The 18,955-nt window shown below is 63.1% G+C and overlaps 1 protein-coding gene across 15 annotated transcripts in view; it reads right to left on the bottom strand.

The window, feature by feature from the left end:
- The window catches only part of SBF1 (SET binding factor 1), a 73,658-nt gene that overhangs the window by 26,353 nt on the left and 28,350 nt on the right, over positions 1 to 18,955 (bottom strand). For all 15 annotated transcript variants that reach the window (XM_040544880.1, XM_040544870.1, XM_040544902.1 and 12 more), the window contains exons 2-5: positions 12,230 to 12,315; positions 4,695 to 4,832; positions 4,445 to 4,573; positions 1,657 to 1,767 (exon numbers count right to left, since the gene is read on the bottom strand). In XM_040544880.1, coding sequence (XP_040400814.1) covers positions 1,657 to 1,767; positions 4,445 to 4,573; positions 4,695 to 4,832; positions 12,230 to 12,315 — 464 coding nt within the window. The remainder of the gene's footprint in view (positions 1 to 1,656; positions 1,768 to 4,444; positions 4,574 to 4,694; positions 4,833 to 12,229; positions 12,316 to 18,955) is intronic.

The following is an 18,955-nucleotide window of genomic DNA, read 5'->3' as shown; positions in this document are numbered from 1 at the left end:
GGGAAGCGCCACCAACAATCTGTCCTCCCTGCAGCACGCTACTTGTCCCCATGGCACAGATCGATCCTGCAAGAACCGGGAGGTGACGAACAACTGTGCCAAAATGCACGGCTCACTGAGCCACGGCATCTCCAGAGGCCTCCCAGGTCCGAGGCCTCTCCTTGCCTTGCCTGCTGCTGACAGGCTCCACCTGGGAGGAACCAGACGGAGTCAGACAGCCCTGGGCAGCTCCTGCAGGAGAGCCGCTGCCCATACCCGCAGCCGGACACAGCCCGGGACGCTTGGCACAGCCCCAGCCCTTGCTTCCTGCTCCGGAGCGGGGTGTGACCGGCACACAGCCCTGCACAGCTCAGCCCCCCGGGACCTGCAGCGCTCTGGGCCATCGGGGCAGCACCAAACTTAGGCTGGGCCATGAAGCCAGCCCACGGGGCATCGCTGCCCAGCAGAAAGCACCCGCACCAGGAACCTACACGGGTGCAGGAGAGCGGCCGCTCCCTAGGGTCATGGGCCTCGGTGGTGGAAGGAACTCAGCCTCCACGCACCGAGGACCTGCAGCACAGCCAGGGCCTTGCAAAAGCTCCTTCCCCTGGGTGCAGAATTGGACGCTGCCTTTTGCTGAGCAGCTGAAAGTGAAGCCACTGCAGGAACAAGTGCCACATCCGTGGCGATCTTCCAGGGGTTAGCATGGCAAAACAGCTCCAGGGGGTTATGCTGCTGTCTCCAAGTGCTTCCAGACAGGGGCTCCAGCTGGGCGCTCTCCACTTTTTCCATCTCCTCGTCAATTAGCGAGGAGCTAATTACACCCATCTGCTTACACCCATCACCCACCTTACACCCCTTACACCCATCTGCTGCTCGCGTGGGCCTGCAGCCCAGCTGGCCTTCCTGGAGCAGGAGGAGCAGCACAAGAGGAACGCACGGCTCGGGGGGAACGGGGAGGGCTCTTTCTGGTGGCCTGCTCTGGGCACAAGCAAGGCTGTTGCTCCTCCAGCCCTGTCCAACAATCACAGATGCTGGCCATGCACGGGCACAAGCCAGTGGTTTGAGAAGAGAGCTCCAAGCCGTTCATCTAGCAAACAGGAGCCCTGCTTGGCCTGTCCCCCTCGAGACGGGGACTCTCACAGACGGCCTGAGACCAGCTCTGGAGCAGCTCTCCGTGCAATCAGATAGGCTTGAATGGAGGAGCAAGACCTCCCTGGTGCAGGGGCGACCACAGACCATGGCAGTTGTTTGCACAGACGGCTCTGCCACTACGCAGCTGGGGTCAGCCCATCCAGCACTCCCTCCTGCAGGGAGCAGGGAGCCACGACAAAGCTGCTTACCCACGGCAAGCGAAGCAGCGAGATGGCCTCAGCTGGTCCAGGACCTGAGCTGCTCCATATCACAGAGCTTTGCTGTTTCTACTAATAAGCACTTGGGAAGGCACTGCGGGCACTAGTCAATGCCGTGCCAGCAGCAGTGCCAGCTTGGCAGCAGCCAGCACGCAGAGCCAGCTGCTGCCTGCAGACCCAAGCAGCCCTGCTCAGCTCAGCTCAGCCCAGCCCAGCGCCCAGGACGCAGCCGAGTGGCACATCCCGGCCCCGCGCCTCCGCTCTGCGGGAGCCGCGCGAGGCAGAAGCACGGGGAGGTGGGAGAGGGCGCGGGCAGGCTACCCACCTGAGCTCCCCCGGTGATGGGGATGGTACACGTCAGGAGGTTCCCGATGACGTTCTCCAGGGACACGCTCAGTCCGTCCACGTAGATGGTGTAGATCAAGCCCAGGCTGTTCTGCAGAGGGAAGCACAGCGCGGCTGAGCACCGGCGCAGGGGGCAGACAGGAACCGGAGCAGCGCGAGGGCCTCCAGCCCGGGCACCGTTCCCTGTGCCTCCCAGCGCCTGTCCCAGACAGGAGCACGCCCCGTGACAGCCAAGCCCTGGGTGCAGTGCTCGAGGCCTCCCCTGAAGCTTCCCACAGTGAGTCCTTGTCGGCAGGGACGGGACATTCAGCCCGTGCCCAGCCTGCTCCCAGCCAGCAGCACCTTCCCAGCACGGGGCTGCCCCGGTGGGCTCAGCATGAACGGGGCGGTGGGACTCAAGGGCTCCACAGGCAGAGGGGGAATTCTCCAGCACTCCTGGTCCCTGCACAGTTTAACCAAGTCTCATAAAAACCCCAAACAACGGACAGGGAGGAGTCCCCTTGGTCACCGAGGGCTTGCTGAGGCACCGCAGCTGGGCACTGCTCTTCTGGCTGCACACACCGAGGAGCCGGCGTCAGCTCCTGCACAGGGGCACAGGTACGGGGCAGTGTTCAACACGTCCTCTGCTGGGACACGAAGAGCTACTATAATACACAGATATGTAACTAGGAATTCGAGGAATTTGTCTTCAAGGCACCCCCTGTTTTTTCTCAAACCATCTCTCCATGTCGGTAGGAAGAGAGAACGTCGTCACTGGGCCTTTAGGAGAGCATCGGGGACGGGTGCTGAGTGAGAAGCGAGTTCCCGTTCCTGCCTGCCCACGGACACACGGACACACACAGCTCTGCTGGCCACGCAGCGGAGGGAGCCGGGACCACGACCCCAGCCCAGCACCACGCTGACCGAGGGTGAGCAGGGCAAGGTCTGGGGCTGTGCAGAGACTGCTTCAGAGACGAGAAGGGGCCAGGACAACTCGAGCCGTGTGCTGGGGAAGTAACAGGCTGCACTTCAAACTCAGTCGTGAAATTCATCCGCTCAACCGAAGGCCAAACCATGAGGTTTTACCTGTGCCCCTTCTGCTGGGAGGGGCAGGGAACAGCAAGGTGAGCAGCAAACGCTGCTGAAAACAAAACCACCGAACACCTGCAACAGCGACCCAGCTCCAGGGCCCGATTCCCCCTCACAGATCCCCAGTGACATTTCTGATTTTGTCGTAGCTTAAGGGGGACAGAACCCAGGGCCCAAAAGCACAGACTGCAATACTCCTGTCGCTAACTTGTTCCCCCGAAATCACTGAGGCGGATAACTCACGCAGCTGAGTGCTGAAATCAAGCAGCCGGGCGAGCAATGCAAACATTGCTCGGCCTCCCAGCGAGAGCAGCGGAGCAGAGCGGGCAGGTAGGCAGACGCCGAGCTGGGAGCCGTGTCAGCCAGGCTCCAGGCGCTCTTGCAGGAAACGTCTGTGTTGGGCAACAAGCGAGCTGACCCACTTTCCTCCGAAAACATCCCCGAGCACAACCGGCTCCTGCCCCGTGCGGCAGGCACGGTGGCCTGGCTGACCTCGCTCTGCCCTCTCGGACCCCGACCACGAGCAGCTCCTGCGTTTTGGGGAGTCTCAGCTCCACGGAGGGCTGGACACGGCAAAGCTCGTCCCCGATGTGAAGACGAACACAGGATGCAACTGCTCACGGTGAGGGGAATGGTTTCAGGGTCCCAGCTCCCATCTGCTCTCACGCTCCCTCCTGTCCCGGTGTCACTGCTCTCACCGAAGGGTCTCTGTGTTTTCCTGCCACCTCTCAGCCACCACGGCCTCACGTACGCTCAGACGCCTTCCCAGCAACACACCTAGGTACGAGGCTATGAGGCGCGTGGCCTGCCTTGCTGTGAAGGTGCCTGAGCGTGGCCCAGGCTGCCCCGAGACGCTGCAGTCGTTGCACCTCTCAAACCCAGCCAGTCAGAGGTCCTGGGTGACCGGCTCCAGCTGACCCGGCTCGAGGAGGGGTTGGAACAGACGTCCCGGCGGGACGTCCCCACCAGCCTCAGCTGCCCTGGGGTCCTGTGAAGCCCGAGGTCTGTTTGAAGCAGCTCCAGGCCGAAGAATGCAGCGATATTTTTCTCTGTCAGTTATTACCACCGGGAGGGCGCAGTGGCTGAACACCCCCAAGGAACACCCCGTGCCCACGGGGCAGGCTGAGAACAAGAGACTCAGGCACGGGGCAGCTACCCAGAAGTGATATCCTCACAGCAGGAGGGAAAAAAGGAAGAATAGAGCCCAGCCTGGTGGAAAATGCCACCCTCCACAAGCCCAGCACCTGGGCTAGCAGCGGATGCTGCCCGACCACACTGGCCCCACCGGAGAGCTGCTTCCCCACGCGTGGCACCTTTATGAAGGTGCCAGGTTGCAGCCCGTGCCCTCCCAAACCTTTTCCAGCCACATAATGCAACGAGTTTGAGGAAAACACAGATGGCCAAGATAAAGGCCGTACAGGAACAGGCTGTGCTTCACGGTTTTTGCATTAACAAAACTGGGTCAAGGCCACCAGCTGCCCAGCGTGGCCGGGTCCCAGGTTTGCTGCTCTGCAGGCAGACGTTTGGGTTCAGCGCGCTGAGCGTGGCGGTGCCGCCAGACGGGGCGCAGGGAGCGGGCTGGGCTCTGGCAGCACATGGTGCTGGGGGGCTGCGTGGCCTCCTGTGGCTCCCACAACCTCGAGGTCTTCGCTCAGGTTGCTCTTCTTTGTCTCCCCTCTCCCAGATCATTTCAGACTTACCCTGAAGACCTCCGCGTGGTCCAGCCGCGACACCAGCACCAGGCTTTTGGGAGCAAAGAGCTGTGCCGGTTGAACAGGAGATGACGACGACTCGTCCTCCTCCTCTCCATTCCTGGGGTGGCTCTGAGGCTACGGAGACACGCGGATCAGCCACATCAGACACCCTTCCCTCTCCCAAATCCCAGGTTCTTCCAATACGGGAAACCAGGAACCCGTAGCACCAGGCACCCTCCCCAGCAGCCCGCGGTACCTGCGCGCTCTCCACGGCCTCCCAGAAGGTGAAGCAGGCGCAGTAGTGCCGCTCCGAGTTGATGTCGGTCAGCACGGCGACGAAGAAGGTGGGGGGGTTCCTCTCCGTGAAGAGCTGCCAGCCGCTGGGCTGGCAGAACTGCAGGAGAGAGCAGGGGAGGGGGTCAGGCGGCAGGGCCGGGGGGCTGCACGCTGCCCCGTGCCCCCGCTTTGTGCCGGGAGCTCGCTGCAGTAACGCATTGCCGTGGGGCACGCAGGGCTCTGCCACCCCCGGCAGCACACGAGCAGCTCTGTTCCAGGGGGAGCTCTGCTAGAGCCCCTGTCCTCCGCAGAGGCACCCACGGAAGGGCAAGGGGCGCCGGGACCCGCTGCCGCCCCGTGCCCAGCCCAGAGCTGGCAGAGGGCTGGGGCTGAGCTGCGCCTCGGGAGCGGTGCCTGCAGGATCCGCGCTGGGCTCCGCGCAGCTCCTCCAGATGGGGTGAGGCCGGGGCTGTGGGGTGAGGCCAGGGCCGTGGGATGAGGCTGGGGCTGCGGGGCTCGGATGGGGCTGTGGGGCTCGGTTGGGGCTGAGGGGCCTGGTTGGGGCTGTGGGGCTCGGTTGGGGCTGTGGGGCTCGGCTGGGGCTGCGGGGCTTGGTTGGGGCTGCGGGGTGAGGCCGGGGTGCGGGTGTAGAGCTCCGGGAGGGGGCACTGCTCCTGCGGGGCCGGGAGCGCCGACCCGGGCTGCTCCGTGCTGCAGCCGGCTCCAGCGCGCGGCTTGGCTGGTTCCTGGGGACTTCCCAAACACCCTCCCGGGCCCGGCGGGTAATTCCAGCCCCAGAACTCCCCGCGGGGCTTCAAAATCTCAAGGGATTTTTCTGCATTTCCCCTCCTCAGCACCCGCGTTTGGCTGGTGTACGCTGGAAAATTCCCAGTAGTTTTGGAACCCCACAGAAAGTGCTTGGAGAGCAGGGAAACGTGGCAGCTTCTGCGGCCACAGTCTGGCAGCCCTGAGGATGAGGCGATTTCAGCAAAACGGGGGCTGAGAGCGGGAAGGCCACAGGGCCGGACAGGCAGAAATGCCTGCTCCAGCCCTCGCTGCCGAAAGCTGCTTCCAGCCCAGTGCAGTTTGCCAACCACTCGCTGTTCTCCATGCCCTGTATCATGCTCCACATATACGAGCACCCTACGGCACACATCCACCCGTCCTCTCTTACACAGCGCGGGGTGGCCACGGCTCCAAGACGGGAATCGGCCGCAGCTCTGCCATTTCCAGCTGCCCAGGAGTCGGCGAGGCAGAAGGACACAGCTGGCTGCCCGCCGGGCCCCGCCACGTCCCCATAAAGCTGTGCCTGGGGCCTCTCCTTCCTGCTGCCCGGCCCCGGCAGCACGCAGGAGGTGGCTCGCAGCGACCAGCTAAGCGCACGGCGCCGCTCTCCCTGGTGAGTTCCTCACCTCGCTGGGCTCCGTGCCGGGTGCCCTGCCCCAGCTCAGCGCTAACGCTCCCTGCACGTTACAGACGAGGCTGAAGCACACAACGGCTCGCAGCCCGAAGGAGCTGGCTGCCGGCCCCACCCAGCACTCGTGGTCACCACGCACGGGTGCAAGGAGCAGGACGCACTCCGTGGCTGCGGTGCTAAGCCTCACGTGGAGACGTGTGCATACAAGCCTGGGCACCAGGGGTCAAGCGTGCCATTTCTCAGGCCTCGGGATGAGCAACCCGGTTCCCCTGGATGGCTCCCCTAGGAGAACGCCATGAGGACACCACCACCACCGCCGGACACAGGCCCTGCTCCGCTGCCCCAGCAAAGCTGCCTCCTGTGCTGAGGCAGCTTGGACCCATTCCTTTGGGAGCTACGGCACCGCTACATGGGCGCAGGGCAACGACGGTGCCACATGGGCGTGCCTGTGGGTCTTCAGGTGGGCCTACAGCTCTGCTCCAGCAGCAAGCTCAGCATCGGAGCCCAGACCTTGATCCCACCGTGGAAGGCTCTGAACTGAGCCGTCCTGGGGCAGAGGAACAAGAAGACAGCTCCTTCAAAACATCACAGGCCGCTTTGAAGCACAGCACCAGAGCCCAGCTCATGCTGCGGCTGTGCACGGAGTTGCTCCAGCCCGATGCAGAAGATGCTTCTCAGCAGATTTATCATGCACAAGTCCCCGCAAAGCATCAGGCACACAGAGGTCTGATGGGCGCTGCCTTGTGTCGAGCTCGGTCCTTCAGAAGGGACAAACAACGATTCAGCTTCTCCGTGGACGATGGGTGTAGATCAGCTGGCAGCAAGAACAGCAGCGCCCCAGGACCAGTGCCCGAACGGCAGCACCGTGGTGCTGGGCCACACGGACCTCCCACAATTACAGCGGGACAAAGCCATGGGCCCCCAGGCAGAATTAACGATCCCTGCAGGAGGTGAGCCCAGGGCCCTTGCCTTGCCCAGACTCGGACCCGCAGTGGGGGGATGCTGACCCCGTGCCCGTTTCCCCTACGGCTCTGCAGAGCCAGCACCCGAGGCGGGCTCCTCCTCAGCCTGACAGCAGCAACAGCCTTCATTTCTGCAGAAAGGTTTCACAGGAAGACAGAGCTGTGTCCTGGGCTGCACAGACACTGCCTAGCGCAGCAAGAAGCAGCTTTAGCAACATCCTCTCGCGACCGTGCGTCTGTCTGTCTGCTTGGCAAGCCTTGTTTTCCACAGCACTGCTTCACCACCTTTTCTCCTTCGCCAGTGATGTTGCAGGCCCTCCCCAGGTCTGTAACGATCGATTTCGGAGCATCTTGTCTATGACGATCCAGGACAACCCCTGGATCCTTCACATTCACCCCGTGAGGCCAGGGGAGGGCAGAGCCCTCGCCGCCCGCCAGGAAGGGAGGCACGGGGAGCCCCCGGCCCCAGCAGGCGGCCAGCAGCCCCCTCGCTCCTCGCCGAGCCCAGCGCAGCCACCGGTGGCTCTGCTTGCTCCCAGCGCTGCCGACCCGCAGCGGGCTGCCAGCTGCCGTGCCGAGGGACGTCCACAGGTCCTGATCAAAGTGGCAGAGGAGCTCGGCTCAGCTCTCATCACATGACGGAAGCAAAGTGCCCAAGGACGTTTCCATGCAAGCAGCAGAGCGCGCTGAGGGGTCTGAGGCCCCCAGAACGCAGCCCCACCGAGCCCCCTGCCAGGGCCAGGACTGGCACTGGAGCGTCTGCACAGCCCCGTGCTCTCCGTTAACCAAACGAGGGGACTGAAGCTGCAAACACGCAGGCAATTACCTTGCGGTCAGAAAACAAAAGGACCTCACGGCTTTATCTCAGAGAGCAGCAGGAGCCCTGATGCTCTCCAGCGCACAGGTGCCAGGAGGAAATGCTGGCAGACGCCGGCTCGGGAGCTGCTGCATGCCGGCAGAGATGAGACGCTTCTGGAGGCCGGGATGTGCCCGGTGGGCACGATGACAGTCTGCAGAATGCGATGGGCACGGGAAATGCTGCGCTGCCCTAAGTAGGCCTGTGCGATCCTGCTGCAGGACCAACAGACAAACGCTACAGGCAGCGCTTCAAAGGAGAGGAGGAGTTGTCCCAGCACACGCCAGAGCAGACGGAGCTAGCATGTGCAGCACACCACGGCAGACCTGTGGCCTCTCCTTCCAGCAGCCACGCCATCGCCGCAACGCGCACCTCACCGCTCAGGTGGCCAAAAGGCCAACAGCATCCTGGCTTGTATAAGAAGCAGTGTGGCCAGCAGGTCTAGGGAGGTGATTGTCCCCCTGTACTCGGCTCTGGTGAGGCCGCACCTCGAGTGCTGTGTTCAGTTTTGGGCCCCTCGCTACAAGAAGGACATGGAGGTGCTCGAGAAAGCCCAGAGAAGGGCAATGAAGCTGGTGAGGGGTCTGGAGAACAAGTCTTACGAGGAGCGGCTGAGGGAGCTGGGGTTGTTCAGCCTCAAGAAGAGGAGGCTCAGGGGCGACCTTATCGCTCTCTATAGGTACCTTAAAGGAGGCTGTAGAGAGGTGAGGGTTGGTCTATTCTCCCACATGCCTGGTGACAGGACGAGGGGGAATGGGCTAAAGTTGCGCCAGGGGAGGTTTAGGTTGGATATTAGGAAGAACTTCTTTACCGAAAGGGTTGTTGGGCATTGGAATGGGCTGCCCAGGGAAGTGGTTGAGTCCCCATCCCTGGAGGTCTTTAAAAGACGTTTAGATGTAGAGCTTAGTGATATGGTTTAGTGCAGGACTTGTTAGTGTTAGGTCAGAGGTTGGACTCGGTGACCTTGGAGGTCTCTTCCAACCTAGACGATTCTGTGACTCTGTGATCCTGTACCTGCAGGGGCCCTGGGACTGGGAGCGCCGCGCGGCAGCAGCCGGTGGTGCCAGCACAGAGCCGGGCTCCCTGCGAGGTCCTGCTGGCACGGGCACGCCGGCAGCAGCCCCGCGCCATCTGGCCACAGCCAGGGACACGGCCGTCCTGCTGTCCTCGGCCTGTGCCCCCAAGAGGAGCGAGGCTGCCATGGAGGAGAGGCACTCACATCCTGTGCCTCTGGAGGAGCTTCCACCAGGAAAAAAAAAAAAAAAAAAAAAATTTTTGTTTGGAAATGCTGTCAGCGAGCTGGGACAGAAGCTACCAATTCCTCAATCCCTGCCCCCTAAGACACCGAAAATGTGCTCCTCGGAGTGGCTGTCGGACACAGAAGGGATGACACCGGGAGGTACAACGCTACCAGCGGGGGCTGCCCGGCTTCCCAAAGCTGCCTTTCAGCCCTAAGTGCTGCTCTACCAGGAGGCCTCCCGGCGACTGGTGGAAAGCCTCGGAGCCACCCCATGGCCCCCAACAGGACGAGGCTTCAATTGTTTAAATTCCACAGATTTTTTGGCTGGACAGTTTGGCCCTTGGGAAAAAAGCACAGCTTTCCTCTCTCTTGGCACAGGTCCCAAGTCCCCCGCAGACAACAAGGAAACACTAACCAGAAAAATAATATATATTTTTGCCTCAGACAAAGTAAATAGCGAAGTCCATAACTGCGCTGGGATTACGGTGAGCATGCAATAAATAGGAAGAAGGTTCCCCACCGCCGATCCCGAGGGCTGGTAGGCACACAGCGCCACGTGGCAGCTACAGAGGAGCACCGTGAGCAGAGCACCCGAGACGAGGACAGGGACCAGGAGACGTGTCCAGCTCCGGCCTTCCCTCCACGAGCTGCTTGCTCCTGGCAGACAACAGGAGCACGCCGGCAGCTCTCCCTCCTGCAGGGGGTTTACGTGGCAAGGTTTGGGTAGCGGGGGGCCACAGGCGTGGCTTCTGTGAGAAGAGGCCAGAAGCTGACCCGTGTTAGATAAGGGGCCTGCTGCTGGCCAGAGCTGAGCCAATAAGTCATGTTGTTTGTGCCTCTGCGAGAGCAGAGTTAAGAAAGGGAATAAAAAAATGCAGCTACACAGCAGCTGGGAGAGTGAGGAGTGAGACCCAGCCCTGCAGACCCCAGGTCAGTGCAGCAGGAGGGCAGGAGGTGCTCCAGGCACGCAGCAGCAGTTCTCCTGCGGCCTGTGGAGAGGCCCCTGGTGGAGCAGGCTGTCCCCCTGCAGCCCATGGGTCCCACATGGAGCAGATCTCCACGCTGCAGCCCCCCCGTGGAGGAGCCCCCGGTGGAGCAGGTGGATGTGGCCTGGAGGAGGCTGCGGCCCATGGAGAGCCCCCGCAGGAGCAGGCCCCGGGCCGGAGCTGCAGCCCGTGGAGAGGAGCCCACGCAGGAGCAGGGGGTCTGGGGGGAGCTGCCCACCCGTGGGGGACCCGTGCTGGAGCAGTTTGCTCCTGGGGGATGGACCCCGTGGTATGGAGCCGTGTGGGAGCAGTTCTTGAGGAGCTGCTGCCTGTGGGTCAGTAGGATCATGTAGGATCAGTTTGAGAAGGACGGCATCCCGAGGGAGGGACCCCATGGGGAGCAGGGGCACAGAGGGACCATGAAGGAGCGGCAGAGGAAGAGCGCTGCAGGCCCCATTCCCCTGTGCTGCTTGGGGGGAGGAGGTGGAAGAGAGTGGATGGGGAAAGGTGTTTTTGATTTGTTTTTGTTTCTCACTGCTCTAGCTTGTGAGCAATAGGCAATAAACTTTATTATCTCCCTACTCTGAGTCTGTTTTGCCCATGACGACAATCGCTGAGTGACCTCCCTGTCCTTATCTCAACCTTTTGCATCGTATTTTCTTCCCCTTTCCCTTTGAGGAGGGGGAGTGAGAGAGCGGCCGTGGTGGAGCTCGCCCCAGTAAAACCTCCACACCCTGCACGCGCCAGCAGGGCCCAGAGGTTTGCAGGTGGCATGACAAGAGCCCTGGGGGGCACACGACACGAGGTGTCCTGAGCAGCCCCATGCACGGCCACAGCTGACACGAGGCCCTCCGGCACCAGCACACGCGGTGAGGTGGAGGTGGCAGCCAACTGAACAAGGCCAAGGAACGTCGAGGTGGCTAAGAACCGAGCTCGGTTGGGATGTGCGAGTGTCACAGAATGGCTGAGGCTGGCAGGGACCTCTGGGTCCTTCTGGTCCTACCCTGGCTCCAGCGGGGCCGCCCACAGCTGGTGCCCAGAGCAGAGACGGCCGCAGCCCCACAGCTCCAGGAATCGAGCGCTGCAGAGAGCGCGGTGAACTCGCCCAGGCCACGGAACGGGGCAAGGGCTGGGCCACCACCTCCCGGCCACCCAAAGCACTGCCTGTGGGCTACGTAAGGCAAGGCAGAGCCCAGCACTCCACCCCGGCCCCCTGCACCGCGTCTGCTCTAAGAGAACGTGCTCCCGAGGGCACGAAGCCCTGGGGACAGCGTGACCCTGATGGGGTCCCCTTCTGCCTCGGGAGTCCGCAGCTCCCCTGGCCAACACGAGGGCTGCTCAGAGATCCTAGCGCTCGTAGGGCAGCAAATGAACTTCTAAAACCTCATCTGTCTTCACAGTTTGTGCTCCGCTGCACTCAGCCAGCAGCGGGAAAGAGCTGCAGGAGGAGGAAGAACGCAGCCGAGAGGGGGCCTCGGCCTCGCGGTGAGGGGGGCCCGCAGAGCCCACGCTGCTTTCCAGCAGAGCGGCAGCACCGATGCAGCAGGGAAGGATCTTAAAAGAACTTCTGCTCAAATTTAGAAACCGAGGAGAACAATCCTATTATCCTTGATTAGTTAAAAGCTGGTTTGTGAAGAACCCACGCAGTGCCAAATTAGACTGGGTGTGTCGCTCTGGGTATGACCCAGCAGCGATCGCAACCTCAAAGGGCTGCACAGCAGCAGGCGAGCGCGGCTGGAGGGCTGGGGAAGGGATCCAGGGCCCCCACCCCTCGCCCGGCGGATGCAAGCAGAGCACACCCAGCCCCGCAGCAGGGCGAGCCCCCGCCGGCCCGGGCCGGGCAGCACTGGGAGAGCTCAGCCGACGGACGAGCCCCGCTGCTGGCGACGGGGCCGGCGACACGGAGGTTTATCCGCACGGCTCCTGCGGGAAGCGAAGCCGGGAGGAGTGGGGGTACAGCGAAACCCACCGCTGCCAGGGCTGCGTCGGGGCGCGTGCGGTGCCGTAGCGGGACAGCCTGCCCGGGCCCCGGCCCCGAAGGGCGGCACACTCACCAGCTCGATGCCTTGAGGAAAGGGGTTGTCCTCCCAGTCCTTCTCGGGGAAGCGCTGCAGTATCTGTCCCTGTCCATCCCCGCTGCCTGCAGGAACAAGAGGAGGATTAGAGGGCAGGCAGCCGTGCGGCCAACGCTTCGGCCTCCCGGTGACGCCGGGCAGAGCTCCAGCAGCACGACACCCCCACGGACACGGGCAGCGCAGCAGTGACCCCAGCCCCTTCCACAGGCACGGCGACGCGGCAGCAGGCGCCCCGGCACAGGGATGGGCTCCCCTGAGCCACGAGCAAACAGCCCCCAGAGCGAGAGCAGCTCTCTGGGGATGCACAACCTGGCAAAGCAGAAGTGCGGCAGATCTCTGGCCAAGTTTAACAGTAGTTTCCTTCCTTGTTGCCACTGCTCGTTATCTCCAACTTGGCACTTGACATTTTCCCCGAACAATGGAACCCAGCTGCTCAGTTTCATTTTCAGGTTCCCCCGGGGCCCGCAGCTGCCCCGCGGCTTTACATCACCTGAAGCCCACACCGCTGCTGAAGGCCACCCACACCTTCCCCCGGCTGAACCCAGCAAAACGAGCATCCCCCGCTCGCCCCTGCCCGAGCATGGAGCCAGGCACAGCAGGGATGAGGCCAGCGCTCCAGGAGGCACCCGGAGAGCCTGAAGCAGAGGCAAAACCCCGCTGAGGCTCCCGTAACTCCTGCTGCGTTTGTGGAGCTGAGTGCGAGGCCAGCGAAGTGGCCTGGCACTGGCCACGTCCCCTCAGCTATGTACAGTAAAACCCTGCTCCAGCGCATGGAGCTGCAGTGAGGGACCCGGGGCGCAGTGCTCCTGCTGGGCGCAGCCAGGTAACCCCTGCGGAGGGGCGGCCCCAGCCCGCAGACCTGCTGGGGGTCCCGGCGGACGCCTCCTCTCCGTCCTGGCAGGGACGTCCCATGGCCGCGGGGCCACGTCACGGGAGGAGCCGCGCCGGGAGGTGCGCGCCGCCGGCGGGATATTTTCGGCACCCAGACCTGTCTCCACCACCCCACTCACCACCGGCCAGCCACAGCTGAATTTAGCAGAAGACGGCATCAGAAGAGATGCCACTTATAGCCCGAGGACCGAAACGGAAAGGTCAGTGCCAAGTTATGAAGAAAACAGTGCCAAGCGTCACGTTGCCCGAATCCCCCTCGCACCGTGCCCGGACCCCGGCTCCCCTCGGGCAGGGCTGGCACAGCGGTGGCAGCGGCAGTGGCTGCGCAGGGCACCAAGCGCCGTGAGCGAGGGCTGCCTGCTCCAGCACTGCTGGGCTGCACGGACAGCACGAATGGAGGGATCACTCCGGCAGATGTTGGAGCAAGAGGGCACTCAGCTCCGGGGCTTCTCGAGCACGTTACTTAGCAGCGTGCGCCCCACATGCGCCCCAGCTCCGGCTGCCAGCACCACCAACCGGCCTGGCCCGCGCACTGTGACCGGCCGGCGGCGCCGAGCAGTCCGGCGCTTCCCTCGGTTACTCCTCGGGCGGCCTGATCCTGCCTCCCTGCCTCCCGGCTCCCAGCGCACATCTGCCTATCGGGCTGTTCTATCAGCGCGGCCCTTCCTGCGGCGCGGAGCCGGCCCGGCCCGCCGATTCTTCTGCTCCCCGGCCCGGGAAGGCACGTGTGCGTGTGAACGGGCGCTGGCGCAGCTGCCGCGCTCCGCTCCTTCCTTCCTGCCGGCTCCTCCGCGCAGAAAAGGCAACGGGACTGAAGGTGACACCTGGCCGCTGCTCCTGGGGCAGCCTGCGACGCTCGGGATTCATGTCAGGCTATATTTGGAAGTTTATGAGATCTTATCACAATACAGGAAACTCTAAATAAGCAAAAAGTTAAACACTCAGCTGACGCACCACAACCCAGTGACCTCAAGTCCCGGGCAGGCACGCTGGCACGCTGGGGACACTGGGGACACTCTCCCGGGGCAGGCAGCTCCCAGCCCAGCCAGGGCCACGGTCGAGCGAGAAGCTCCCCACCGCTTCCCTTGCTCCTGACACTGCTGGAGCGCTGGGACGAGAGCAGCTCAGCCCCAGTGCCCGGCGGAACGGCCGGACCAGGGCTGCACTCACGGGGCACTGTGCCCTGCTCCCAGAGCGGCCCCAGGGCCCCGCAGCCCCGTCCCCCTCAGCCTGGCGGCTGCCCCCAGCCCCTGCGCACCGCTCGGGGCTGGCACTGCCCGCAGGAAGCTCGCAGCAGCGTCTCCGGCCGTGCTGGGACCTGCCCCTCGCTGTGACGGCGGAGCGAGGGGAGTCAAAGAAGCGCTTCCATGCGGCAGGGGACCGCGGCTGGCTCAGCTCTCCAAGGGCCGTGCCTGCAGCCCTGGGCCCTGCCAGCGTCCCACGGCAGCGCTGCGCAGCCTGCGCTCAGCCTCCGGAGGTCGGCCCTGGGCTCGGGCACGACCCCCACGGCACCGAACTGCCACCAGCCGGTGTTGTACAGCACGGGGGAACGTGGAGCTCGCAAATCCTCAGCGCGTGAGCACGGCGCGCTTCAGGCCTCCGCCAGCCCCTGCCTCCATGGGGAGGCTGCCTCGTGCTGGGGTGTTTGGGGCACTGCAGCAGCTCACCCCTGGTACGGGGAGCCCAGAACTCAGTCTTCGCTCCCAAGGTCGTTAGAGGCTTCAAATTACACCCCGGCATCTCACAGCTGAAATTGGTTTAAAGCTGCTTTAAAGCATCACAAGGTACCTCATGCCACAAGAGCGCTGAGCGCAGCTCCTGCAGTGGTTTCCTGCAGCGCAGCACTAAGCCACAAGGCACAAACCCGGCAACAACCTGCACGGGGACCCGGGGCTTCTGCCACGAGCGCTCCTCGCTCAGAGCTGTGCGCAGCGCCGCACCGGGCCCAAACCTGCCTGCCCGCTCTGTGCGATGGAGTCAGGCACCGGGGCTGCCCGGCAGGCTGCTCGTGGTGCTCCTGGAGGAAGCAGCGACCCAGATAACCCTCGCCAGGCCGCGAGCTGGATGAAACAGCGTTGGGCAACTACCCCGCAAGAAGCAGGAGCTATTGCATCAACTACTGCCCCGGTGTGACTAACGTGCCAGCACCTCTCTGCAACGCTCAGCTCTACCTGCAATGCCAGGCGGTGGCTCTTGGCACCGCTGCCACGCGCCGGCCGGTGAGAAATGGCATGGCACAGGGCCTGGGGAAAGCAGGCACTCTTCAGGGAAGTGCTGCGCAGGAGGTTCTCACGCAAATGTGCAGACCAGTGAACACAAACAAGCACCTGACTGTCCAGGATGAGTGGCACTAAAGAAAACAGAACACCGCGTTCAGCTGCCGCGATGAGATCGGGCCGGGAAGGAAGCGGGGAGCAGGCGAAGCCCAGCAGCTTGCAGGGCTGCAGGGAGCAGCACAGCCCGAGCTGAGCCCGGGCCAAGAGCGCTCCGGCACCGGGCTGCAGGAGCCCGCAGCGAGAAAGCAGCAGCAGGAAGCTCCCCGATTCCTGTTTGCTGGGCAAGCACAAAAGATCTGGAGCACGGGACAGCAGCCCAAGGCTGTGACCTGCACAAGGTTGGACAGGCACCAGCAGCTCCCTGCGGCACGCTCGGCTGCGGGCTGCACGTCAGAGCGGCCGGCACGGCTCGCCCTCGGCCGGAGCACCGCAGGCACGGTGCCTGCCTCGACTGCTCGGGACCTGCAGCTGCGCTGTGGGAGCTCTCCGCCGACACCCAAGCCCACAGAGCTGCACCAAGCCACATGAGAAAAGCCACTCCAGCTCTTCAAGACACTACGACAAGCATGCCCCTTCTCCGTACCTCCGCTTCTCTCCCTCCGTATGAGGAAATGCACTTTTTAGGCAAGCAACAGCTTAAACAGAAGAAGGGGAGGAAAGCCCAGCGGGAGGGCAGGGGACAAGCTGCAGCCACGACTGCCATGGGGGGTGTCGCTGCAGGGCCCTGCGCGGGCCGGAGGGGGCACAACGGGGACGGATGTGTGCCCACAGCCCGACTGCTCCCGCAGAGCCCTGGGAGCTGCACGGCTCTCCTCCCCAGCTCCCCCACCAGGAAGCAGCCTTCTTTTTCACCCCAGCACCACACCTGCTGTTTCGCTTTCAGACACAATCGTTACCGGCCGTCATCGCTGGCTCTCATTTCCCCTGCCTTGCCCGTCAGGCCTCACCCCAGAAGAGAAGCTTTGGAGACAGGCTCCGGCCAAACCCCCTCGGCCTTCTCATTTCTTCCTTTCAGTCTCAGGAGGAAGCTCCTTTGAGGTCTTCCCTCGTACAAACTCCACATCGAGGCTCCTGTGTCCATCCCCTTGGCCCCAGAGTTTCCTCCAAGACGAGGGGATTCATCGCGCTGAGCACAGGAGACGAAGCGCCGCAGCTAACGGGGGTCAGCACACAAGGCAGTCAAGAGGCAGGGACACCACGGCCCACGGACATCAACTCCTCCTCCGGGAGAGCAGGGAGAAGCCTTGGGGCTTCACAAAACTGTGCAGGGAATCAGGGGGAAGTCAGGGGTTCGGAACTCGGTCCCGCAAGCTGTCCTCCACCTGCAGCACACCTGAAGTTCGCTCAGGCTGCGACAGAGAGCCCCAAGATTTAGCTTCCGTACTTCAAATTCTGGCCACAGCCCTGCTTCTCCCTCAGTGCCTCGCAACTTCACAGCTGGTGCCTGGACACCAAGGTGAGCCCCGAGAGGCAGCCAAGGGACCGGTGGCAACAAGACCGCGGACAGCACGAGGCGGATTTCAGGCCCGGCGCACGGGACCTGAGAGCAGCCACGGCTCCACCGCCCGGTGCCCGGAGGCAGGGTGTCCCTGCGCCCCCGGGACCCAGCGGGACGGCAGGCTGCTCTGTGCTGGGGGCAGGGTGGGGGACCCCGAGAGACCTGCGGCGATGTGCAGCACCACGTTCCTGACGGCACGAGACTTTATCCAACCTGCAGGAGCCGGCTGCGAGGAGCACCGGGCGCACCCCTGCGGAACGGAGACCGGGGCGCTCCGGGCACCAGCAGCACTGCCGCTCCCCCCGGCGCTCGGGTCGGGGCTGCGTGCTGCGTGCACCTTAAGGGAGAGGAGGGGTCTGAAGGCTGATGTGAGCCAGAAGCCATCTGTACGAACCCAGGGCAAGACAACAGGTACAGTGCCTGTGAAGAAAGGCGCCGCGCCGTGAGTAGGGCAGCGTTACTTAAACCCGACCGGGTCCCGGCTGCCTTGCGGTGCTGTGCCGCAGCGGGAGCATCGCCCCTCCTGGTCCCCGGGGGCTGCCCCAGCACGTCGGACAGCCCCAGGCCAGCTCCGTGGGTCCGGCCCCAGCAGCACCCAGTCCCGCCACCGGTGGCCACGGCTGCCCCGGGACCAGGGTGGGGAGCGCAGGCCCCAGCCCGGCCAAACCCACCGCACCGGAGGGCACGGCAGCCCCGAACAACACGGCGAGTGTCTGCTCGGAGACAATAACCGCACTGTTCCTGCGTTACATATTTATGAAATGAGCACGAAGAATGGCTTTTCTATGGGGGAATACAAAAGGGCTGTGTGCGGTGCTGAGGCTGGAGCTGGCCTGCTCCTCCCTGCCCCTGCACGGTCCCAGCTCCTCCGGGGGAAAGCCCACCCGTGCCCCAAAGCCACCACGGCCCGGCAGGAGCACGACGCCACCACTGAGGGCACGGCTCGCCGGGCAGCCAGCCGCCGGTGGTGGCGTTCGCTGGGCTCGTGCTGTCCCCTCCTGCTCCTCCCAGAGCCCCGACCCGCTGCCACAGACGCTGCCGCCTCATTTGTCTGCAGAGGGGCCGGCAAGCCAGACCAATAAATAATCCACACTTTTTTCTTCGCTTCATGTTTTAGTGCAGTTTCACAGGGCAAGAAACTTGGGAAAAGACAAAGCTCGGTCCTTTCCCAGACAGCGAGAAAACCAGATGCCTGCGTGCCAGCTGAGTCAACCACCCCTGGAAGGAGCCGCAAACTCGAGGCAGATTTGAACCGACACCAACGGGAGAAGCAGCCTGACAGCAAACCTGCAGGACAAGAGCAGGCCGACACAGAGGCTGCGGGCTTTCATTCCACTCTTGACAGCATTTAAGGCAAAACACTCTGTAAAGAACCAAAGTCGCGCTCAGCATGCCAACTTCTGTGCTGGGTACATCAGAAATAAAAGGAAAAAAACAAATGAGGTCTCTGTTTAAAGATCGCCTTAGTGATGTTTGAAGACATGCTTGGCTCTTCGTAAACACGAGGTGATAACGATCAGAAGGACAAACAGTTCAGGATGGGACCGAACCGCTGGATGGAGAAACGCGCTGCCTACGTGCAGGCCCAATGAAAATAGGAGCGACTTGTTGCTGGGAAAGCTTCCTGCAATTGCGGAACTTCTCCCAGCTGCAGACGAAATACTCGACTCTTGGGTCACTTCGCTCCCAGAAAAACGTCCCCGGCACCGTGTCCGCGGGATGACACGGCCCCTGGCCGGACCCGCCAGTGTTCCTCCAGAGCACGGCACAGCGGTGAGCCCTGGGAGGCCTGGCCGAGCACGCCAAGCTGGGGAGCTGCTTAGTAATGAGACTTTTATAGAAGAGCTAAAATTAAAGCCTCCGAAGAACTGGACAGCGTTGTTCTCCCTCGCAGACCTCTCCGTAATTCTATTTTCACGCCGTTCCTTCCCCGGGCCCCAGCTCTCGTCCCCAGGCTGTCATTACCGTACTCAAACCCGTTCTTACCCACTCTCCAATTAGGGCCCAGAAGTGTCAGCGAGACATCCCATCTCCTTCCGG

The sequence above is a fragment of the Cygnus olor genome, chromosome 1 (genome assembly GCF_009769625.2).
Source record: "Cygnus olor isolate bCygOlo1 chromosome 1, bCygOlo1.pri.v2, whole genome shotgun sequence".
Taxonomy (NCBI): Eukaryota; Metazoa; Chordata; class Aves; order Anseriformes; family Anatidae; genus Cygnus; species Cygnus olor.
Note: the sequence above shows the minus strand (reverse complement) of the source record. Positions and strands in the feature narration are given on the sequence as shown.